This window comes from Parus major, chromosome 13, assembly GCF_001522545.3.
Source record: "Parus major isolate Abel chromosome 13, Parus_major1.1, whole genome shotgun sequence".
Lineage (NCBI taxonomy): Eukaryota > Metazoa > Chordata > Aves > Passeriformes > Paridae > Parus > Parus major.
The window spans coordinates 6,391,172-6,416,125 of NC_031782.1; the positions used below are offsets into that span (position 1 = coordinate 6,391,172).

Consider the following 24,954-nt stretch of genomic DNA (forward strand, 5'->3'; position numbering starts at 1 on the left):
CAAACAAACCCGTCTGGGATTAATTAGGCTCCGTCTCCGTTTCCTGCAGCGCTTCGCAGGGGCCGGGCAGCAGAAGGCGGTGGGGAAGCAGCAGACGGGAGGGCAGGCTCGGGCAGGCAGGGACTGGATAATGGGGCAGAGGGGAGAAGGTAAGCAGGGACCCCCAGACCCCCAAATCCCTCCCCTGTGCTAACGCAGTGGGTGCTGGATGCTGTCCTGGGAAGGAGAGGCTGTGGGCGCCGTGCAGCGTGGATGGATCCAGGACTGGAGAGCTGCTGCCACCTCGTGCATGGAGAGCTGCTCCCACACATCCCCTTCCTAAACCCCCCAAAGACGGGCCCAAAGGCAGCCAGGACCCCCAGGGGCAGGACTGAACCATGCAAGTGAGAGTCACAGGCAACAACCAGCAAGTAAAACCAGGGCCCCCCATTTATTAGCAGTTGGTTCAACAGGACCGTACACCAGTGCTTGGGAGCCTCCCCCAGCACAGCTCCCATGGCCCCATGTGCAGCTACAGGGGCTCCTGTGAAACATCCAGGTGGGAACGCTGCTGCCAGGGGACCCCTCACATGGGGGGTGAAACATTCACCCCACTGCCCTGGCCCCACTCCAGCGGCATCCTGGGCATTGCATCCCCTCCCACGGAACTGCCGCCATCCCACATCCTGCGGGGCAGCTCCATCCAAGGGGAAATGTGGGCCCTTATCCTGGTAAACCTGTGATGGCTCAGTCTCATCTGCCAACAAATCCCAGGGCGTGGGAGAGGCTGTAGCTCTGTACAGCAGCACCGGTACAAAGATGTGTCTCCCGCTGGGAAACCGTCCCATTTCCCCACTGATCTCTGTCCATGTCATGTCTAACAACCAAAGAGACCACATAAAACCCTCGGGGTTTAGGTACAAATTGTGGCACTGAAGAAAAACACCTCCCTGCAAAATGGGAACCAAATGAACACCCTGCCCCCCCACCCCCGTAAAACCCAACATTATTAAAATACTTTTGTTTTTAATATTCAAGAGGTTTGAAGTTCTCAGCGTTCTTCTGATTGCCTTTATCCCAATGTCTGTTCTGTCCCCGAGCTCTCCTCCATGCCAGGGTGTGCTGGGCACCACTTGGCTTTACCACAGGAAACACCACATGTGTATAAGATTGCAGGATGGGCTTGGGGGTCATGAGCATACTGGGACCAGTATGCCCAGACCAGCATGCCAGCCCCTTCTCCTGCTAGGCCACATTCCCACCACACTGCCCATGGAGGGGCAGCCAGAGGTTGAGGAGCTTGAAAATGATGACAGAGATGACAGAAGAAGTTGTGCCCCAATCGCTGAAAGGAAAATCCACCTTGTTCTCAGCTTTTCCAAGTAGGTGCTGGGGGAATCCAGCAAACTCTCCTGTTTCCTGCCATGGGGGCTGATGGCAGGAGTGGGTCTGGGTTCCTCTGTGCTTTAGGTTTCCACCAACTCCATCCCTCTTCTCCAGCTCAGCAAAGCCACCACCAGTGCATCCAGAACAGCTCTTCCACCGCTGGACCAGGAAGTGAGGGACAGCTCTGGTGCTGCCCTTGGGCCCAGGGCAGTTGGAACCCATTTTGAGCAGAGAAAGGGGCAATTCATGCCACTTCCCTATGCCAGAGCAGGATGGGAAGGGATGAGGAATTACAAAGGAAAAATAAAATGAAAGAGATACAGGTGTGGGGCAGGCAGAGAGGTGGGAGCACAGGGATTGCAGAGTTGGATCACTGCTCAGACAGCCTCCAGTGGAGCCCTGTGCTCCTGGGGGTCCTCTCCAAGCCTCCAGTGATGCTGTGCGCTCCTGGGGTCCCCTCCAAGGCTGGGTATTGCTGAGAAGGTCCTGCTGGCACAGGGTCAGCCCCGCTCAGGTATTGCTGGGGGATGGCAGCAGCAGCTACCTGGTGCTCTGCAGCTCCTCCCGCAGCCAGGTGGGCAACGTCTGCCCCATTTTGTACAGGAGCTTGGAGAGCTCTATGTTATGGTCCCTGTAATAGTCCCGCAGGAAGGAGCGTGACTGCAATGGGAGAGCAAAGAGGAGCATCAGGGGACCAGCCTGGAGCCCACCACCCCAGCACAGCTCTGCTCAGGACCAGCCCAGGAGGCTTTCTGCATACTCACATCTGAATCCATCTCGGGGTACTTCCTCCCTTTGCTCTTTCCCAAGCATTTCGTTTTCCCTCCATCCAGAAGCTGACACCAGAATCCTTTCTTTGGATCAAACCTGTGAAACGAGAGCTCTGCCTCAGTCCTCTTATCCCCCTCACACCTTCCACAGACATCCTGTCCTGCAGGTCTCACTGCTGTCCAGCCCTGCAGAGGGCACTTCTCCACCTCTGGAATGCACAGCCCAGCTAACATCTTGTCATCAACCCCCTGGTACAACCCCTTGCAGCTGTTCAATAAGCAGTCCACCAAGGCTCATTCATTACCCTGTTGAGGGAGCAGAGTCTACTTGGGTTTAATTATCATTTTCTGTGGCACTTTTGTCCCTGGATGCCCTCAAGTGCCCCACAGCACCTAGGTGGACACATTTATAGGCAAGCCCTGGCAAAGGTAAATTACTATTTCTCTAGGAGCTCTGGAGGCTTCCCACAGTGGGGTTTATTAAAGGCTCAGAGCAAGGTGACACCTGCAGAGGTGCCACACAGCCAGCAGCTGCTCTCAGGAATGTATGAGGAGATGGAGTGCCAGGGCTCAATACCATCATCTGCATCATAAATGCACTCCTGAATTCTGCTCCAGGAGCCCAGGGCTGCTCTTGGGCTGCCTGGAATCACTTCCCTGTAGTGTCTCAGGCAAAAGCTCAGCCTCATCAAAATCAACTTGGGCAGCTCTGTGGAGAGGCCCAAGTCTGGGGGCTGCTCTGGGACAAGCTGGGTGTCCCCCAGGGCAACCCCCTGCATGAGAGCAAAGGCAAAGTGGAGGAAGAAGCTGGGGGAAGGACTCACGCCAGGGTCTTGTGATAATCGATGAAGTTGGTCACGCCGAGGAATTTCTGGACCGTCTCCATCACTTTGGCGGGTTCTGTTCGGAGCAGTTTGCCATCCAGCACCAGGATCTGCAGGGAGCAAAGCAGGGAGGTGAGGTGTCACTGACTCCTAGCCCTGCTCTCCTGAGGCCAAGAGGACACCTTTACCACACCTTTGATCATCTTGGAGCCAAGTGCCACCAGCCAGCACAAGGACACCTGCTAAATACCAATGTGTGCTGCTGCTCCCCTACACTGGATGTTGGAAAATGAAATGCAACTAAAGCCAGGGCCAGGGCCCACCCAGGACAACATCAGAGCTTCTGCTCAGGGCTACCCAGCCCACAGGGAGTTGGGATTGCAACACAGCAATTACACTAGCAGGAGGCAACTAATAAGGCTTTATAAGGTTAATCGACAGTGGAAAAATCATTCAGGGATTGATCCCGTACTCTCCAGCAGTGCTGCACTGTGTGGGTCACAGCAGGGCTGGCATCCAGCTCCCATGTTCCCTGCAGACAGCTGAACTATGGGCAGCTTCACCTGCTATTTTTGTCCTGTTCAATGCCGTGGTGACACCAGGCAGGGGTCTATGGCCAAGAGTGAGGGTGAGTGTTGGGTGACCTCGCAGAGCCTGCTGTGACAACATCTTCATGTGTCATCCATCACCAGGTTCCCTTCTTGCACAGCACCTGCCCTCTGTCCCTTCTCCAAGTACTTTTACTCCTCTCCCCATGGTTTGTAGGGTGTAAGAAAAACAACTCCCATAGGAACAAGTCCTCATTGGACCTTGGATCCAAGATCTCTTTCCCCCACATCTTTGCGTGGGTGAGGGCTCTCCCTGGGTGCTGTCACTGTAGGACTGGGGTGCTGCCATCCCTACCTGGTTGGCGTGGTAGCTGTTGAGCCAGCGCTCGATGTGGGTGGCGTACCAGCCTGGCACGAGGCAGCGGTTCTGCAGGGTGCGCAGCTTCGGGGTGGCCTCGGGCCCCGCTGTGATCACCTCGTGGAAGGTGTACTTCAGGGCAACCGGGTCATCGTGAGCTCGCTGGTGCTGTCAGGCAGGAGCAAGGCAGGGTTGTCCCCAGGGTAACCCAAATCCTGGGCTGCCCACAAGGCAGAGGCTCCCAGGCCACCACAACGTGTCCTCATGCATCATGTTCAGCCAACTGGCATGGCATCTGCAGTCACCCCACGTCCCAAACCAAGCCTCCTGCCCACTGTCCCACAGGACTGCCCAGGCCAGGGGACAGGCAGAGGCTCACCTGATACCAGGAGTAGGCTCGATCTGCAGGGTTGATGAGGATGGTGATGACTTTGGCCTTGGACAGCAGGGCTGCAGCTCGCCGGGGAGCCACTTCAGAGTCAAAGTAGTTGGCACTTTTCTCAAAGTAGAAGTCAGAGGTGGTGTTGGAGGGGATGGGGAAGAATTCCATGTACCTGGGGGAGGCACAGTGTGAGGCTGGCAGACAGGCACCACAAAACGGCCCCAGCACCACCCTCACAGGTCACATCTCAGACACCTGAAGGTGAAGAAGGGAAGACCCACAGCACCACTGCTCCCGTTTTCAAAGTTATGGGCACTCCCAACATAGTCCCCACAATGCAGAGACCCACCAGTCGATGCCCTTGTGATAGTTGTGTCCATTGAAGAACTGTATCTCCTCAAAGGTCTCTGAGCTGGGGTAGTTGCTGCTCAGGTCCGGGTGCATCCCCAGGAAGAGATAAAGGGCAGTCGTTCCTTTGGACAGACAGAAAGAGAGAGCTGACAAAGCCAAACCTTCCTCCAAGCTCTGCTTCGGGGCAGGAGGGTTGGGAGCGAGGAGGTCCTGTCAAGCCTCCCAGCATGCTCACAGCACTGAAGGTGAAGGGAAGCACCTGTTTTTTGAGGCCCAATGATGAGAAGCTTTGGAAATCGGTCACAGGTCTTTTCTTTGGACCAAATGTCCTTGTGTCGTTTGTCTTCACAGGGATCCTGAAACACAGTGAGGAGGGTCAGAGACAGAGCAGCCTGGATAGGACCCCACCCCACTGCTCAGCCCCTCCAGCCTGAGCAGACACACGGGGAGGCCATCCTGCTCAGCACGCAGGACAAAGACTGGGCTTATCTCCAGTTCTACAGGACAAACGCATTTCTGGCACTGCCTGCAGAACCAGCAAGAGGTGAAAGACCACTGCTAACCCAGGGAATCAGAAAGAAATCCAGCTTGGAAGCTGCTCAAAGCAGGGCCAGCTATAACCCACTACCCTCTCCCACACAATAAACAGGGTCACTCCCCTATTATAGGCACAGGGGTACCTGCCACAGTGGGTCCTTCTCCTCAGAAAAGATCTGGAAGTATTTCTGTGCCAGCTGCACGGGGGGCAATGTCTGCAGCTTCAAGTTGGTCCAGGAGTTGAGGAAGCGGACCAGGTGCTTGAAGGTGTACAAGCCCAGGCGGTCGTTGCCGTAGTTGGACAGATGGGTCATGAAGATGCTGATCTGTAGCCGAGAGGACAGAGCAGGGTTAGTGGAGCCTCACCCAGCAGCCATCCCACAGATGGCCCCACCCTGGCTGAGGACACTGGGGACATCTCCTGCAGCAGTGCCAGGACAGCTCTGCAAGACACCTGTCTGTCTCTCTCTGGGCAGTACTTACGGGGTTCAGGAGGACAGTCAGGAACAGTTCACCCCCGTTGATGATTTTGTCCAGCTCACTGGAGCCACCAGGATATTCATTGTAGAAAATGGTGTGTGTGAACAGGCCACAGGTTTGCCGGGGGAGTACCTGGGGGGGGATAAAAATATATGGATGGAACAGGTGGAAAAACCAAGGCAATGAAATGGCCACAAGGCCTCCTCCAGGCTTTGAGAGCTGGGTCTCCTTCCCTTCCCAAAAAAATGGGAGAACCTAACCTCAACCCCCCAGAAACCAGGACCAGTTCCACTGCCCCTCACCACCCCTGACTTGAATCCATACACAGAAGGGAAGGATGTGGACAGATGGAAAAGCCAAAAACTGTCCTCACACAAGCTTCAACCACGCAGGATGAGCAAGGGGGAACAACCCCCTCCAACTGCAGCTGCACAGAAACCACCTCCCGAGGTTCTGGCTTTGGTGGAGGAGGCAGAAGAAGAGAAGCACCAGAGACAGAGGCCAGCACCCACCATGATGCCATTGTGGATGAAGCCGCGGCGGTAGCGAGCGGGTTTCAGGTGTGGATACTCCTCCGTGCTCGTCACCCTGATGGACCAAACCTGCTTCCAAGCCTCATACAGCTGCACATGGACAGGGTACACACCCGAGTGGTGGGGGGCCACAGCATACCCCATGTCAGTGGGGATGCCGTGCTCCTACAGAGAAGAGAGTGTGGAATGGGTGACTGTAGAGACCCCAGAATCACAAACAAATCCCTTTCCATTCCCAGCTACAAACTGTCTAGTTGTGCCTCTGAGAGCAGCCAGAGGCTGTGCCTCTGCATCCTCTCCTAAGGCTGGCTGACTCCACAAAAGAGAGCCCAGGAGCTGCTATGCTGGGTGGACACCCAATCCTCTGCTTCATTCAGACCATCCTCATCCCGGTCTTCTGCTGTCACCCACAGAACAGCCACAGACAAGCATTTGTGTAAAGAATGAGGAGATACAGCTATATAGGGCAGTAGACTGGTTTATATCAGTAGATACAAAACAGCATGGAAATTCTGAGCTGGAACACTGCCCATCCTACGTAGGAAAGGTCTGGTCTCTCTCTAATTATGCACTTGTAATTATCAGATAATAAATTCAAGTTATGTTGAAGATCCCTCTCTTAGGCCATAGGATCCAATTATTAATAGATCTGGCTTAACCAGTTTGGATTCAAGACAGCTGTCAGTCAATCACATAATGAACAGTGTGTCAGTGCCACACTAAGGACAGCCCAAGAGGACAGAGAACCCCTGACCAAGATGAAGGTCAGAGCCTGCCTTTACAACCAAACATGTCCCTGACAGTTCAGCCTGTAGAGGGAGTTTCCATCAGCTGGAGCCTCCCAGCACAGCCACGGCTCCAGGATCCCACATCATCTCCCAGCACAGATTCACACGGTGCCAGGCTGAGCATCCCCCTGGGCAGCACCTCTGCAGCCCCATGGTGCCAGGCCAGGTGGGCACCGGCTGCAGGGCACAGACAAGGACCTCCCCTTGAACAGCCACTGGGTCAGCTCACTGCCACAGCAACAAGTTGGCTGCTGCGGATAAATCCTTTAGCTCTAGGTACTAGAGTATAAATGGATTCACCCACACAGCTGCAATGTGGGGGACATGACTTAACATCACCTGATCCCTCTGCTCCAGCAAGCAGGGGCCATTCCCTGGGAACCTTCTTTGCTTCTCTTCTACCGTCCTCCCCTCACCACCAGCAACCCCACCAGTGGCATCTTACTCACGACAGCGAATTTCTTGTTTAAGGTCATCTGCTCGGCGAGAACTGACTGGTTATGGAAGAGGTGAGGCTGCATGTGGCTCCACATGTGGGGGAACCACCAGAACTCCTTCACATAGGACAGCAGCAGGTCATCACCTTCGTCCTCAGCATCAGTACCTGTGGCATGACACTTGCTGTCATCACTGAGCACAGAGAGCTGTGTGAGCAGCTGGGGCAGAGGGAGGGGCAGCCCCCCTTGGTGCCCAGGTGATGGAAGAATAGGGTGGGATGCCTGAGGACTCTCCTACAACCCGGATAGCACCAAGTGCTGCCCCAGCACCAGCTGTACAGCACCCACAGGAGAAGCAGTGTCCTTGCCCTCCTCACCTGTGTGGAAGAATTTCCCTGAGTATCCCAGGTTGAAGGTGAAGTTCGGGATGTGGGTGCGCAGCTCGTTCTGTGTGTCAAACAGTGCCTGGGAGAAGGGGAGAGAAAGCAAGGTGTCCTCAGCACGTGGCCTCAGGGACAGCTGCTGCATCAGGGCAAGCACCAATGTCCCTGAGTGCTTTGCAGAGGGGCTCTCAGAGGGACAGGGGAGACTCTGAGGGTAGGAAAGTTCATCTCTGGAGCATCCCTGAGCAAGCACAAGTGTCCAGCCCTGCCCACCCAGCCAGGAGACACACCTTGACATCTTCCACCTTCATGCGTGTGCCCTCCTTGCCCACAAAGATGTCATCGATGTCCACCAGGATGTAGCGGTCAAGGGGCAGGGACAACCTCTTTCCAGTCAGGAAGGAGACAGAGTCCACAAAGACCAACTTGTGCAGCCAGAAGTTGAGGTTGTTGCCGAAAAGCACTCTCTGAATGCCATCGTGGAGGCCCAGGTCCTGCATCACAGTGGTGTGCAGTGCAGCATCCACACTCATGTGCGGGATGGACTCGGCTGACTTGGTCTTGGCCAGGAGGACGGGCTCGTAGGTGGAGTGGTTGGACTGGAAGACAGTCCAGTCCTCCCCGGGGAGCACACCCTTCTCCACCTCACTGGGGCGCGTGATGTAGAGCAGGGGCGACTTGGGGTTGATGCTGCAGTCCTTCAGCGCCAGGTTGGAGTGGAGAAAGAGTGGGAAGCCCTTCAGCTGGGCACTCAGAAGGCTGTTCTCATTGGCCTGCATGAGGAAAATGGGAGCTACAGGAGATGGGACACTGGGGACAAGACAGGGGCTCACAAGGAACACCAGCAGCCACAGCAAGAGAGGCAGTGGCTCAGCACCCCTAGAGATCCAGGTTCTGGGTTCCCCCCTTCCTCTCTGGAGCATGGAGTGCCCTCATACCCCTCACACACTCAATCCCGCTCATGTGCAAAGCGCCCCAAGGCTAGAAGCCCTGGGCAGGAGAAGGGCTGCTGAGCACAATACCTGTTCATGCTTTTGGCAAGCCCCAGCAAGGGCCGCTGCTGGAAAACAAGTGCTCAAAGCAACTGGACTGATCCCAGAAGGGCGTTTTTTCCATCAAAATCTCCAAAGGCCACAGCCCTTCCAAACGGAGAGAGCTAAGATACTGCCCTCTGCTAGAAGCCTGTGCCCCATACCAACTCATGCTGCTTGCAGAAGGCGTTGGGAGGGCAAAGTCCTTGTGGGGCACCAGGACCCCAGGGCTCACATCTGGCCATGGGATCTTGGTTTGCCCCATGGAGCCCCTTACCTTGAAGAAGCCGATGATGCCCACGCCATACTCCACACAGTACTTGTCCAGCAGCTCTCGGTTCCAGGCGTCCAGGTTGACATACTTGAGGATGTTCTCGTAGATGATGAGCGCAAAGCGTCCCCGGTCCTTGTCGGTCAGCGTGGGCATGTCCCCTTTCCCTGGGGCAATCTCTGTCCTGTATTTGAAGCGACTCGACTCCAAAATGGCCACAATCTCCTGGCCCAGCTGGGAGTAGAGGCTCTCCACAAAGACCAGCACCAAGGGGTCCGTGCGGGAGGAGTCGGCCACCTTGAGGGTCTTCAGTGGCAGCAGGCGGGAAGGGGCGACCTTAGGCTCATCGCAGTCCGGCCCCGCCACGTCCCCAGAGGGCTCCAAGCCCCTTTTCCACCCATATAAATAATAAGCAGAGACGAAAACACTGAGCAGGCAGAAGGCAAAGAGCAGGAGCAACACCACCTGCGGAGAAAGCTGCCAGATACCCCGCCGGGCCCTGGCCAGCACAGTCATCCTTGCATCTGCTGGGTGAGGTGGGGTCCCTCTCCCCTGCCCGCCCCCTCCCCTCACGAGCCCCGGGGAGGGGAAGAAGCAAGCAACCAACCAACAAAAAATTAGGTCAAATCAAATTGAATACTACTAATAAATTAAAATACTAGCAGGCCGCCTGTGCAGGCTCTCTCCCCTCCAGCAGTCGGGCGTCCCTCGCTGTCTGCTTCATGTCACCATGGCAGAGGCACCAAGAGTCCCCTTGCCGAGCCAAAATTCCTGTGGTGATGGCAGCAGCGGCAGCAGCAGCAGCAGCTCCATGGCCTCAGCGGGGCGAGGGGGCGGCGGGCGGCCTTGTCGCGGTTCGTGGTGGGAGTGTGGGCATGGCGGATCCCTGCTTCCCTGGCTCCACACGGCTCCCTGAGGGAGAGAGGTGCGATGAGAGGGTAGGGACAGCGCCAGTGCTGCCGCTGTTCTTTCTGCCAGCTCCACAGGAGTCCTCACGAGCTTGCCAGGCCTTGCCACAAGAATACCACGAGCTCCCGGTGGCTCCAGGGATGCAGCGGGAGTGTGGCTGTGGGCGCACCTGGAGTGCAGGGGCATCACCAGCTGCTGTGGAGGGGAGCCCCCAGCCCCCTGTGAATCTCTGGCACCTCAAGCAGCTGGAGAAGCAGCCCTGTTCCTCCCTGTGCCCAGCAGGAGCTGCACTCTGCCGAGGAGAATGGGGGGTGGTCTGAGACCCCCAAGGCCCAGCTCGGGGCTTGTCTGCAGCATGGACATACAGCAGGACAGAGCTCTCCTTTGCTTCTAGTTAGTTTTTAGCTAGCTGAGGCAGAGAAGTTTCCTGGACTGGTTTTTTCCTTTTTTTTCTTTCCTTTTTCTTGTCCTTTCTGTTTTTTTCCTTTCCAAGATTTTTTCTTGGATCTATTCAAACCTGCTCTGGACTGAAAACCCAGACAAACCCCAGGAGCTCACGCCTGTGGCCTACCAGGACCTGGGTCTTGGCACTTTCCAGTGCCAGAGGGACTGATAAGAGATTGAGTGAGCTGAGCTACACCCCATGGAAAGAACTTTTCTGTATTTGCCATCTCTTTGAACATCGAGAGGTTTTGTTGTTTAATATTATTCAATTTCTGTAAAATAAACAGTTTTTTCCACTTTTCTCCAAGGAAATCTTTTTCCTGAACCAGATGGGGGAGGGGATACTTGAATTTGCTTTCTGGAGGTTCCCCATTCAGAGGTTTTCTCCCAAATTTGCCCTAAACCAGGACAAATACAATTATTGGAACATGAGAGCCGCCAGCCAAGGTCACCAAGATGGGCATGTGGAAGTGTCCACGTGGAGCCAAAGGGACTTTGGGAATATTTTTGCCTTCCCTGTGAAAGGCTCGTTTGAAAAAAGAAAAGGAAAACAATGAGCACTGCTTGCCAGAAGGTGAAGCCACCTGGGGGACAGACCGATGAGGCAATGTGTTTAAGGATAAAAAATGACTCACCGTGCTGTCCTCAAACTCACTACCAGTGCTGGGGACAAGGGCAGGAGTCCCTGTTTGTCCCAGGGAGAGCTCTCTGTGCCCTGCCAGCACCGTGGCTGAGCACCCTCCCTGCTGACACCAGCCGGGCTCCTAACAGGATTAAATGTGGCCGGCTGAGCGGCACTGTGGATTACAGGCTGGGGCTTGGCAGGGTAATCCTGTCATCCCTGCCCTTCCCAGCAGCAACTCCTGCTCCAGGCAGCGCTTCCCAACCCTGCCGACATGGCACTGCTCCAGCCAGGTGTCTGCAGGTGCTGCTGGCAGACAGTCTCCTTCCAGCCTCCATCACTGTCTCCTCCTTCACCTTCTCCACGACACAGCAGCAACCTCCCCCTGCTGGCTGTGCTGGGCATGGTGGAACACCCGGGTTTATGCATTTGTAATTTATCTTTGTGCACATGGATAATCTCCAGGCATGACCAAGAGGGATCCACCTTCTCTCCTTACCCCCCTTGAGGTGTGTTCTCCCTGTTTCACCTCACTCCTGCCCCTCCACCATCCCTGAGACAATAGACCTGCTGGAGTTTTGGGACAGGGCACTTCTCCAGGTCTGTTGATTTTAGGGATGTGCTTGTGCAAAAGGAAGGTTCTCTGCATCTCCCTGCCTAGGGATGCAGAGAGCTGGGAATGCATTATCCAATACCCTGGCTGTGCCATCCCACTCCCTCTCCATTTCTTTCATCTGCCAGGAGCAGTGGGTGCTGGCAGCTGCATTCCCACAGTGACGGGTGGGCAAATAGCAGCAGTGAGTTTGATGCCAAGCACCAGAGCCAGCAGCTGATGGACAGGACCGTGTGTCCATCTCTGCACCACCCTCCATTAAACAGGGAAGAGGGCTCTGATCACCTGCCATTTCCAAGGGTGCTTCATTAGTCCATTCTCTCCTAAGAGCTTTTAATTACTGGTACTTAATGACCAGCTTTGGAGACAGCATCTCTGGCCAGATGCTGGCTGAGCTTCCCCAGGCTGTCATGTCAAAGCCTGCCCAGGCAGGGGGCCAGACCAGATCCCCAAAGCACCCAGGTGTGAGCTGGGACCAGGATGGGCAGCATCCTGCCCCAAGCACCTGCTGGTGTGGCAGGAAGCAGGCAGGAATCCTGCTCTGCCGGTTCACTGCCAGAGCAAACCCTCCATGGGGAGGATGCCAAGGGCTCTGGGGCGATGCTGCAGGGTGGGGATGCTCCTGCCCAGGGCTTTCCCCGTGCAAGGGGGTGCTGGCTGCACCCTGCCCTGAAAACCCCTGCACAGCCCCAGCAGTGGTGGGAGAATTGACAGCTCACTGCCAGAGAAGGAAACAGGTTCATGCCCAAAAGCACAAATCAAGTCCTTGAGACCAACAGCTTTTCTAAAACAAAAACAAGATGGTAAAATTTAAAAAACCACAAGACCTGGCAAGGTGACAACAGGGTCAAACTTCCTTTTAACCTGATTTTTAGATGCTGCTCAGGTGCCTTTTAAAACCACAGCGGTTATTTAAAAGGCACCAGCTGGAAATGTCAGCCTGAGTCCCACACACAGACCTCAGGCCCCCAAAATCGGTGCTGGCAGGCTCCCATCTGCAGGCGGGTGCTCAGCCACAGCTGCACATCGAGGATCCTGGAAGAGCCCTGGAAAATGCTCTTTTCTCCTGGGTTTCTGAGCAATGCCCTGGCACAGACTCCACTGGAGAGGAGGCTCAGAGAGGAGGCTTAGCCACTGTGCTCTTAATCCGGCTGCCCTGACAAACACAATCAGCATCCAAGCAGCTTCCCAGCGTGGCTGGGAGCCCGGAGCACCCTGCGGAGCCAGATCCGACCCCAGGACGGGCAGGGAGTGCAACCAGGGGACGGGGAAGCCCTTTACTACCAGTGCTTCAAATCTAAGACAGCTGCAGGAGGAAGGGAAAAATGTTTGAAAAGCTTTTCAAAACCCACCCCCTGGTGCAGTTTGGGGATGGTGGTTTCCTCCTGCCCAGACTTATTTTCCACAAATACTGCCTGGGGAACCACTGCACCTCAGAAAGTCAGGGAGGCACCGGATGGGATGAGAATGAATGAAACCATCTCCATTAGTGGCTTACAGCACTCTTCCTTTAAATACCAGTGAGATTTTGCAGGGATGCAATGGAAGGATTAAATATAAGCAAGGAAGTACAAAGAGATCCGGAGAAGAGGGAAGGGTCAGTGATCCCAGAAGACAACCACAGCAAGGTTTGATTTATTGAGGGGTGGAATAGGTCTGGCTGCAGGTGCAAGCAGTGAAGATCAGGCAGTTCACAAGTCCCATCTGTTGGATAAATCAACTGTCCCAAGCCCATGGCCCAGAGATGAGAGGGGAGCTCAAAACCACAGGCGTGACAGAGCCAGAAATTGCTCACACATTTCTCTTGCACCACTTTGGAAAGGGTAGAAGGGGAGGAGCAGGCATCCTCTGTCATGCCAAAGACAATCCAAGATTTTGTGCAAGAACCTCGATCCCCAATTCTAGTAGCTCCCAAACCTCCAACATCCAACCCACAGAGATGAAGCCACATCCTAAACATCACAGCCATATGGGTCACCCTGCTCCTCTCCTGCAGGGCGCTGGCACCCTTCGGGTGGGCACCCCTGCTTCTCACTCCTCCTTATTGCAGGGAGAGACCCACCACTGCTGGGTAATCACCTCATCACCACCATGCCAGCTCCACTTCCCCAAGTAAGCCAGCCCTGAGGGTTAAGCTTGGATGGAGGAGGATTTAGAGGCAGGATACTAAATTGCATTGCACAGCTCAGCGATTTGCAATCACTCCTGCTCGCTCCAACACTTCCCTTCCCCTATTCAACCACTGCAGGGAATGTGGACAGATCAGCCCCACCTACACATCTGCTGCATCTCCCATTTGAAAGCAAAAGGCTACTGGAAGGTCTAAATTTGGCCAGGCTGGGACTTGGGCCCCCAGCAGGCGAACAGTGCTCATCCAAACCTATCTTCTGTCTCTCCCACACCTCAGTCGCCCTCACCAGCATCCCCAGAGATCACTAAGTGGTGGCCTGCAGCCCTGGAAATCGGCACTACATGTAAAAGATGCACAAAAGGCAGCCAAATTATTATTAATAGGTTTAAGTTTCCTCTAGAGGGAATCCCCTTCACTCACTGGTAATATTTAGAGGGCTACAGATCTAAAACCACTGAGCTAAGCATGTCCTTAGAGAGGAGATTAATGCCATCACATTATTCAAGAGACAACTGCAAGCTCAAGACAGGGGAGGTTGCTTTGAAAATGAAAAAGTAACTGGCATGAAAAAATGGCCTTTAAACAACCACCTCTGCACCGCTGCCTTTATCAGCTCGAAATGACAGTGATCCCAGCTACAACTGGAAATATCTGCAGGCAGTTGGAAGTGCTGGCAAGAGAAAAGAGCTATCTCAGAGTGTGAAGGACCACTGGCTGTCCCTGTCCCCATCTCCTCTCCACCCATCCACAGCTGGACCCACTGACCAAGAGAAGGCACAATCAGGAGATGATCCCCTTTACTGTGCTGCAAGGTGGTGTGATGATCCCACCAGAGTGCTCCTGGAGCTGAGGCACAAGCCCTGTGCCACAGGAGACAAAGCCATAGCAGCCCAGGAAGAGAACTCAGCATAAAAACTTCAGCCACTGGAAAAACCAAGAGTTTCTCCTGGTGATTGCCACGTCCTGACAGCCTGGGTGAGCCTTTAGGATGGACCCAAGAGACTTGGACAGAGCGATGAGCTGTAGGGACATCCATTTGCCTTCTGCCAAGCTGGAAAACCTGGGTGCCTGGGCAGGGGAGAGGGATGTGGAGAAGACAGAGAGGAGAAAACCCAGAGAAGGAGACAGAGGAGAAGAAAGGAGCTTGTCCCAGTCACCCAGTTGCCTGAGGTCTTGTAATGCCAGATAAGGAGCATCTTAGTGGTAAATTACATAGGCTGCTTAAGTGCTTTGCAAACAGTAGTTACAACCTACCAGGGAGGAAAAACACCCTGCTCAGGAAGAGGGACAATCCCAGTGCTCCTTTCCTGAGGACACCAGCCTTCTGCTGGTGCCCAAGAGGTGCCAAGTTAAAAATGGACGAGGGCAGCCCCAGCAGCTGACCTTGAGACAGGCAGTGACTGGCAGCCACTGGTGCTGCTCCCACTGCAAACCCACCTGCCTCGGCTTCTCCCCTTCATGCACAGGCTGGATATGACCAAACACAAGGGAGTATCAGGAAAACTCATCCATGATTTATAAGGTCTGGAGAACTTCCACCCTAGGAGGATTTCAGCAGGAAAATTCTGCCTTTACCTCAGCTTTTTTTTTTAAGATCTGATTTATAGAGCCTGGCCAGAAATGAGCAGTTGGAGCATTCACCTGGATTGCTGAACCAAGCTTCCCTTTGACACTTCACTCCCCTCTGGAAATAAACCTCTGGCTCTGTCTGCCCATGACCTTCCTGCTCCTGGGGGAAAGAAACTAATATAAGCAATGAACCTAGTGGAAGTGGTTAAGAATTTTCACTTTTAAAAAGTTATTTTTAGTCAAAGTGTCCAGCTCTGGAAGAGGCATTTTTTTTTCACCCAGAAAGCCCTGTTAGCACTTCAGTTTTACTCTAAAAGATATAAGTAATGTTTTTCTCAGATTTTCTTCAAAAAAACAATCATAAGAACATCCCTGCAGAGGGATGAAAAAGCAAGGTTCAGTGTGTGGCATGTATATGCTGAATTTTTATGGGAGAAAAAACCTGAATAAATCTTTAAAAAAAATCTAAATCCCTAAAAACTCAGTGAGGTTTCTGGAAGCCCATGATTAAAACTTTTCATGGCAGAACAGCTGGCAAGCCAAACTGGAGGGTTTCTAAGACTAGCTCTAGCAAACCCCACATCTCAAACCCACATCCCAGGGTCCTGTACCTGCTAATCCCCATCTCCCACCCCGTTCCCCAGTCCCAAGGTGCCCCAGCCCTGTCAGTGAGGCTGTACAGAGGATCCCTCTGCAGAGGTCACCCCATTTCTGATCCTGGGGCACCAGTGGCTCCCACCCTCCTTGTCCTCAGCATCCGGATCTGGAAGAGCCATCTCCCAGTAGCCACATGAAATCAGTCTCCTCCACAAACTAGGCCAGCAATTAGCAGCAGTCATTAGTTCTCCTATGCCCCAGGGACACTGGGGTTGGGCAGCTGATCACTCAGCACTGATGATCCCCAACAGCATCCCAACAAAACACCCCAACACCCCACATCCAGGTTATGGTCTGGGTTGTGCCACTGCAGTCCCCCCAAAAAAAGCTGAAACCCTTCACAGGTGACTCCTCCTCAGGGGTATTTTTTGTCCTTGAATCGTTGGGAACAGCCTTGGAGCAGAGCTTGGGGAATTCTCCCAAACCTTAATTGAAAGAGGCGCTTAACGAGGAGAGTTTCTTTTGTCTGTTAATTGAAACAGGTTCTTACCGACAAAACTCTCCATGAATTTTAAGTGGGTTTGCAGGGGGAAATAATCCACTCAATGAATTAGGTTTTCCTGCTTCGAAATGTGCCGTGTCGGTTCCTGTGGCTTTCCAAGCACCCAAGAGCCTTTCTGGATAATCAGGGTCTGAATCCCGAGTATTTTAAAAAGAAAAAGGATGAGGGGAAAATAATCTCACATGCATTTTTATATTTCACTGGAGTGGCAGCCTGCTCTCTCACAAGCAGGTTGCACAAGGACTCCTACCCAAAAAACCCCACGGATTTAAAAGCCTCTCAATGCCACCTTTTGCTGCCTCTGACACTTGGCTTGGCCAGACTTTCCCTGCAGAGATGCTGGTCCTGCCACAAGTGTGAGGGTGACACTGGATCTCAGAGAGCCTTGAGGCAGCAGTGATTCCCTGTGCCCAGCAACAGCAGCACTGCGAGCCCCACGGGATGGGCCAGCTTCCTTTTCTTGACAGCTTCCCAAGTTGGTAGGAGAGCAGAGCCATCCTGCCACAGAACTGCCAGCTGTTCTGGGGAGCACAGGCTGCCCTGTGAGTGCTAATCCAACCCCAAACCAGCACTTTTGCAAAGCAGAATCCATAAAACCACAGCATGAACCAGCTCACACAGAGACACTGACACCCCCCGCCAGTGCCCATATTCCAGAGAAATCCCTGCAAGGATGGAGCTGCTCCCTCCTTCCAGCTCCCCAGGACGCTCCTGTCAGACCACATCCATCCTGCCTGATGCCCCAGTGCTTTGCTGAGCTGCCTCTGACCTCCACTTCCCTGCAGTCTGCCAGGACAGACGCTGCCAGGAGCCCAAAGCACCCGCAGGGCCAGGTGCTGGCAGCCGGTATTGAATCAGAAGTCAGAGCAGTCCCTGCCGTGACATGGGTGTGTTCCCACGATGGCTCCCAGGGTGGCAGGTCCTTTGGGAGGGCTGGGCAGCACACACTGACGCACAGGCAGGACGCTTCCAGGGCCAGCAATGCTCCAAGGTCATGGCCGGGACACGCTGGAGGTCAGATCTTTTATTAGACCCATGGACACAGTTGGAAAAAGCGACACATTTTGGCCGCGCAGGCATTTCTCAGGCCCAAGAGCACATCTGTTTTTTCCTAAAGGTATTAGTTAGGCTAATAAAAGACATTACCTCTGCATGTAAACTTTGTCACCCTTAAAATGTACCAGAGGCTGCAAGGCTCAGCAGCCCAGGGAAAACACAGGGAGCAGGAACAGGCACAGAGCACAGGGGACACTTGAAAGATTTGTTTTGTTTTCAACCCCTAGAACAGCACTGGCAAAGGCGACACTTGCCCCGAAGAAGCACAGCTGCTGGCATCTGAGCTGCCTCTTGCCTCCCCTATTTCCAGATCCAGGTCTGAGGCTGCAGGAACCTAATGGCATGTCCAGGGGAAGTATGTTGCTTCTGTTTCCCTGCTCCAGCATCAGCCCTGTCCTCTCCTTCTCCTCTGCAGGGGCTCCAAGGCAAACAAACGCTTGAGGAACCAATCTGTCATGCCCCACCTGCACCAACTCCTTCCCTCCTGGCCTCAATCCCACTCTCCAATGTAAATCCAGAGACCAGCAGTGTACCAGCACAGAAAGTGATGGATCAAGGCTGATGGAGAAGACTGAAAATGGCCCTTGCCACATGTCCAGGCACTGAGAGTACTCACAGCCGTACTTTAGGACTGCGCGGTTAACACTTTTTTTTTAATGCATTCCCTTTCTCTAAGAGCTCCAAGCCCTGGGGCTGCAGGGTTGTACAAGCCTGTGAAGATGCAGACAGTGTTGGGAAGAAAGAGGAATACTTGGTGAGGTGCTGATAAGTAGCTAGAAGGTATCTGGGTTTTGCCAAGAGATGGGAAGCAGAGCCAGGAGAGCAGCAGGTTACCCCGAGGAGCAGCAACATCCTAAGGGCTGTCATCCTTCCTAAGCATACCCAGAGCTTTGGGATGAGACACACATCTCCCCATGTGGCAGAGGGAGCTGAGCCAGACACTCCTCACTGTGCATCCAACCCTCAACATGCCCAAGCTCAGAGACAGGAAACACTTCTTCCCTGCTTTACAACACTGAATGTAAATTCCAAGGTATTTTGAATATCTTGCAGAAGCAGGACAAGAAGGCAGAGGTCCTAGAAGAGAGCCTTGATCTCTCCAAGACAATCTCCATATCTACAGCTTTGACCAGATCAGTAGCAGGGCTGAACTCAGGACAATCCCACTATAAATACCAAGGCAGTTCCTCGTGGGATACCTTCCATTTATGGATCTCTTGACCTTCCTTAACCCCTTTAGGAAGGCTTGTCACCTGAAGGTAGTGCAGAGGATCCCGTCCCCTTTCTGTGCCAAAAGGCTGCAGCAAGGTCCTGGTTTTTGGGAAGACATGGGAACCGAGGTGCTCCCAATCCCAGCCCCACAGCCGCAGTCACACACAGGATTTACAGCTCGATATTGATTAGTCTTCTGCAAGCTCTGCCATTACAGTCAGGGCTTTTGCAGGAAAACAATATGAATCATAAGCTACAGGCCACCAACTCTCCGTGTTGGCAGGGTGTGACTCATCCAGCCCTTCCAGGGCTCCGGGACTAGGGCTGTCCTGCTCCTCCACACCTGGGGACAGGCACAGACTGGGCACAGGGGGCACCATCTCCCACTGGCACCTGCAGACTGGTCACAGCCCCCAAGGTTTATAGGTGGTCTCCAAGAAAGCAGCATCCCACTTTCCCTCCACTGAGGTCCTCCTGACCCTATGTCAAGTTCCAATACCACCAACATACATGTGACAATGGCACAAAGCAATGCCACCACCTCAGCCAAAAACACACAGAGAAGTCAAGGGCTGTCATGAGGTCCTGAAGTTGGAGGGGTTGGAAACACAGGTGAGACAGACTGGAAACCCCTGTCCTATGAGGCCATGAAACAAACACATGACATAGGAACTTAGTATCTTGCTTCTCTTAGGTCCTAATCTTATTCTGGCAAAAATAAAAACACAACTCATTAAGGTACATCTTAATGAGTACAAAACCCCTTTTAACCAAAACGCTTCATGACTCTGCCCCAGAGTACAGAGAGACAAGAGAGCAGCTCCATCTCTCCCATGCAGTCAGAAGCTGGCCAAGATGGGATACTTTGTGAGACCACAGCCCTCTATCCTCAGCCCAGCACCCAGAGATATCCCAAAATCAAACCTGCTCATAAAAGCCTGTGGAAAGAGATGGGCAGGTGCTGATGGTGACACTCTGCAGCAGGGACACAGAAGGCTGTGCCATACTTCACCATGACACACTAGTGAAGAAAATATTAATCATTCCCTCTTCATTCCAGCCTGGGTTTTGCCTTATGAGGTGTCTTCTTCCTTCAGTTTAAATTACCACCAACAGCGTATTAAATGTCCTGTTCTACAGTACTGACAGGGACACAGAGAACGGTGGGGAAAACCCAAAACAACCTGTCAGGAAAAGTCTGTTTTCCTGTATGTTGTTGGGATGGATTTTCCAATCCCATCCAAACAAAATCATACCAGATGCAGCAGCTTCCCAAAGGCACAGGAAGCGGGAAGGACTTTGTGTGTGTGAGCTTCCCCACCAGCGTCTGTGTCCTGTGCCAGCAGCTCCAGGTTGGAAGGGGAAAATTTGAGGGCTATAGCTGGTGGGTACACATGGCATGGGGCTGGGTGAGGTGACCCCAATGGATGGCAAGGGGAGCTCATGGCTTCCCCATACCCACACATGAATGCCTCAGCCATGGAGGTGCACTGGGAAACATGAGCTTGGCCTTCACTGGCCTTGCTCAAAATGAACACTGACACAGGCAAAGGGAAGATGCTCGGCCATTCTGCCAGAGGCCAAGAGCGCTGGGAGTTTATTTTCCTGCCATATCAAGCCCCGCACGTTTTTTCTATTGTTTAATTTCCTTCTTCTCCACCCACACCAAGTTCACTCTGAAGAGAGGAACTTATTTCCTATTGAATTTGTCCTGGTTGTTTTATTTGGAAAAGGACAGCTTCCTCAGCTGTGGTCCCCATGTGCAGGCAAGAGGTGCAGGCACAGGGCTGCTCACCTCCCCATCTTTACCAGCCCAGCCCCAGTAAAAACCACTCTTGAGATGTAACAAAGATGCTGCTTTGCTGCAGGAAGAGCTGCTGTTCCAAGGCTGCCGGTGACAAAGGGGCACTGCAAGGCGCCGGTTTCCCAACCCTGCAAGCACGGTTAGTGGGAAGACAACCATCCCCATGGTGTGCTGTGGCAGCAGCTGGCTGGCATCACGGGACAGGAGAGTCCCGGTGCTGGGATATGACTGCAGTGCTGGGAGCACCCGCCTCGATGGGAAGTAAAGTCTTCCAGGTGATGTCAAAGGTCGCCCAAGCTGGTGTGGCTTCTGTGCCGCCAGGCATCAGGGACTGCCCCCATCTGCGGGGGACAGCCTGTCTGTGCAGTGGTGGAGACAAACCCAAAACACTCGGGGAAACAACACACACAGCTATGCAGGAGAGGCCCAGGAGCTCACCAGCGGCAGAGAAAATGCCAGGACCTCTTCCAGAGGGGGTGGTGAGGTGCTCCACAGGAACGCCAGCCAGGCTGGGCAAGCCGTGCCATGCGCAAGGTGTGCACCTCCAGGTGCCCTGGCTGCTCTGGTCCTGCACGATTTTAGTTACCACCACTCGCACTCCTCGGGAGCGGGGACGCCCCAGGCCTCGCACCCCGCGCCTGGCGCCGTGCTGCAGCTTGGCCTCGACTGCTCCTCGGCGGTGCCCGGGAGCGGCGGGGCCAGAGCACCCCCGGGCACGGCGCGGCCCCGCCGCCTCCTCCGAGCCCCGTGCGGCGAGACCCCCTCGGCCCGGCGGGGCCGCGGGACGGCTCGGGGCGGGGGGCTCCCCACCGGACCCCCAGCTCCGCCCGGGCCGGCTCCTCCCGAGGGCACCGGGCAGTTCCGCCGTGGGGACGGGCAGGGGGTGCCGCCGTTCCCGGGGGACAGGAGGAGCCGCCGGGCCCGGTCCCCGGCGCAGCCCGGCCGGGGCGGTGCGAGGCCCGGCGGCCCCGGCCCGCGCTGCCGCCCGCCCGCTCCCCCGCCCGCCCTTTGTCTGCGCCGCCGCCCCGCTCGGGCCGTACCTGCCGCCGCCGGGCCCGCTCCGCTCCTCTCCGCTCTGTCCTGCCCTGCCAGGCCGCCGCCGCCGCCCGCTTCGCCGGCCCGGCCCCGCTCGGCGCGTCCCGCCCGCCGCCCGGGCAGGCGCCGCCTCCGCCGCCCCCCGCCAGCACCGCCCCGGGGGCCGCGCGGGGCTCCGCGGCTCGGCCGGAGCCGGGGCTGGGCCGGGACGGCGCTGACCGCAGTGCCGGGGGCAGCGCGGGGCATGGGGCTGCCCCCGCCACACGTGCCCTGCCCAGCGCAGCCGCCCGCTCCTCGCCCCCTCCGGCCCCCGGGGTGAGCCAGAGTCGGGCGATAATCCCCGGCGGGAGGGCTCAGATCCCCGCGCCCGGGGTGCCTGCGATCATCCGTGCGCCCAGCGATGCTCCCACCAGGCCCCCACATTCCCGCTGTTTCCCGGGATGAGCACGATGGGATGCCCAGAGGGTACGGCCCAGGCTGTGTGTTTGGTTTAAACTGGGGTGTCAGTGTGGGAGTGTGGGCTCCTACACAGAGTCTTTCCATCCTTCCCCCAGTGTGCACACATCCGTTTGTGTCAGATATTTAAAGCTAGTCAAACCTGAGGTCTTCCCCAGCCTCCTCCCCATCTGCAGAACTCGGGTGTCATTTCAGGGTGCTGGTATAACATCGTTTCAGTGTTTTCTCCCGGACTTCAAAACAAGATCAAGGGCCACATCCAAGTTACTGGCTGACTGCCCCCAACCTGCATGCACACACACAAAATTCCCTTCATTCCTCAGAGAGGGGGAAAACGAGCTGCTCCATTCCTGCCCTGCCCTCGGAGGCTGCTGGGGACTGTGCCGGCATGTGGAGACACGCTCCAGTCCAGAGTTAATCACCCACACGAGCCGCCCAGGTCTGTCTCACTGCCCATGTTAGAAGGGATGTGGTGCATTAAGTCAGCCCTGACAGGTTTTGTGTCCAGCCCATGGGGACAAGTTTCATGTCCAGCCCGCGGGGATGAGATGTGGCAGAAGGTCTGCTAGGTTTGGTTTAGGCAGCATACCCTGGGAGAGCTTCTGACTGAACAAGAGTCAAGGAAGCAATTTCAATCAAATGGAACAAGCAGATAAACAAACAAAAGGAAAACAAGAAAGGAAATTGTAGGGAGAGAGACACAAAGAATGGTAGACTATTATGGCTGCAAATTTTCTAAGTGTTCATTGAAGTCAAACACTTCTTATCCTTAAACATTTCACTTCCCTCACAAGCATTTCCTCTGAAGATCCCTGAATATTTTGCAAATGCCAAAGTTACTTGAAAGCTTGGAAAACAAAAAGGGACAAACAGCAAGTTTTTCAGCTGTGAACTGCTATAAAGGGTATTAACGGGATTATTTTTTTTTCAGCCTTAAATGATTTGCAAACTCAGCCTGAAAAAAATATCTCCCCTGGGAACAGCATTCTGAGGCCACACTAACCTCTGCCAGAGGAGATTCATGCACAAATCATTGAGCAAAAAGCCAGCAATGAGTAATCAAAGGCATGTACCAAACTCCAAGAACAATCTGCAGAATCCACGATCTCAAGCAGTAAAGTTTTCCACTGAATAATTTCTTCTGAGAAAAAGGAATTTGTTGAATTCTAGGTCTGGCATTTGTGAATACTTTTTTCTTTTCTTTTTTTTTTTTTTTAACTGGAAACAGAAAGCTGCTCAGAAAGGCACTGGAATTTATTAATACCAGCTCTGCCATTGTACATGAATATCAGGTAGCCTTTTTTCTTGCCTGTCTTCTGTTTGCAAACACAAAGGAAACCAATTCCTTTCCTGCATGCTTTAAGCTACAGGGTCTTCTTCAGCACATCTGTCAGAAAGCAGTTTAGCGGCTTTCCTCCACATTGTTTCCAATTTATTAATCAACACTTCCAGCTCCCTACTGAGTTACAGCCACATTATGGTCCCCTTGAAGTCCATGGCAGCACTTCCACCAACTTCATTAGGACCAGAAACTCGCTCTTGAAGTCTCTGCCAATTCCTTAAGTGCTTTAACTTCAGTGTTGGAGATTTCTGTTTTAATCTTCTTATGCCTGTTCCTGACATCGTTTTACATGTGTGCTTGCACCAACTGCCCTTCTAGAAACTAAAAATGGCCGTAAAAGAAAATGGAAAAATTTTGTTGTTTTTTTTTTTTTTTTTTTACCTGTGAATGGTGCATTTGGGACCCTGAATGTCTCTTTGCCATGGCTGTTAGAGGAGAGATGCTGTCCTCAGGGGTCTGTTAGAGAGCCCCAACTGCAGGCAGACAGCTGGGGTTCAGCCTGCTGCAGGGGGAATTTTGGCCTTTTTCAGTTCCAGTCTCTGCTTCAAGGCCACCAGTAAGGCCACTGGTCCATGGCTCATGGGAACAAGTCAGAGCCATGGAAGCAGGGATATCTGAGCACGAAAAATTCCTTCTTGTGGGAAGCCCAGAGTTGGGGCTTTTGCAGGTCAGGCCAGTCACTTCCCACTGACCCCTCTCAGCCTGAACCAGTTGACTCCAAGGCCAAACCCAGCAGGAGAAGACATTCGGAGCAGCATTCCCATTTGCCTGGCCTTTCTGTTTAGTCACCAGCTGAGTTATGAAATCCGCCTGCAGCGTCACCGTGTCTGTGGGTTTCCCATGGGCTGGAGAGGCTATTACCAAAGAGCAGCTGGAATGTTAATTACCCATTAAGGAACTAAATCTGGGGGATTTCTCAAAGCAAATACACATCATCTCTGGCACTGACCCCACAGTGGCCTGAGCATCCTTCCCAGCCAGGCTGGAGGACGCAATCCTTGCAGCCCCTGCTGGGTGCCTCCCTTCTCCTCCCAGCCAGGGAAGGCTCTCAGCGCTGTTCTCAGCAGTAGAACAGCCTGACTGGAGCTGGCATTCAGGCCCCAAGAACATTTTGTGGGGCAGGCAAACCAGACTACCAGACACACCAGAACTAGTGCAAGGCAAAGTGAAAGGGGAAGAACGTGTCCCAGGGAGTGGAGAAAGCTCCATCCCGCTGGAGGGGTTGGGAGCAGTTTGTCTCGCAGAAACTTTGGGGCTGAGGGCAGCACAGGATAATGAACCAGTGGGTTAATTCTTCTAGAAGCTCATATGGTTATTTCAGCCTGTTGCCCATAAATGAAGGCATGTCCATTTCCTTGCCTCTGGCTTGCATCTATTCCAGGGGAATATCCATAGGCTCATACAGTCCTTTTGGAGGATTGTCACAGGCAGCACTGCAAGTGTGGCTCCGTGGGGACAAACCCACCCTGCCTGGCTGCCTGTACCTCTCACCATCCCCAGGCTCCTCCTGAGACAGGACACCCACAGCACACGTGTCCTGACAC

The 24,954-nt window shown here is 54.1% G+C and overlaps 1 protein-coding gene across 1 annotated transcript; it reads right to left on the reverse strand.

Moving 5' to 3' along the window:
- Positions 1 to 411: 411 nt before the first annotated feature.
- NDST1 (N-deacetylase and N-sulfotransferase 1) lies at positions 412 to 21,690 on the reverse strand. The gene is made up of 15 exons (XM_015642173.1): positions 21,618 to 21,690; positions 9,065 to 9,970; positions 8,047 to 8,529; positions 7,751 to 7,838; positions 7,386 to 7,540; positions 6,128 to 6,313; positions 5,619 to 5,747; positions 5,279 to 5,461; positions 4,858 to 4,954; positions 4,597 to 4,720; positions 4,245 to 4,419; positions 3,863 to 4,033; positions 2,960 to 3,069; positions 2,130 to 2,232; positions 412 to 2,025 (listed from the first exon to the last, which is right to left on the reverse strand). Exons 2-15 carry the CDS (start codon positions 9,572 to 9,574, stop codon positions 1,906 to 1,908), a joined length of 2,634 nt encoding a protein of 877 aa, XP_015497659.1. The 5' UTR covers positions 9,575 to 9,970; positions 21,618 to 21,690; the 3' UTR covers positions 412 to 1,905.
- Between the last annotated feature and the right edge of the window lie 3,264 nt (positions 21,691 to 24,954).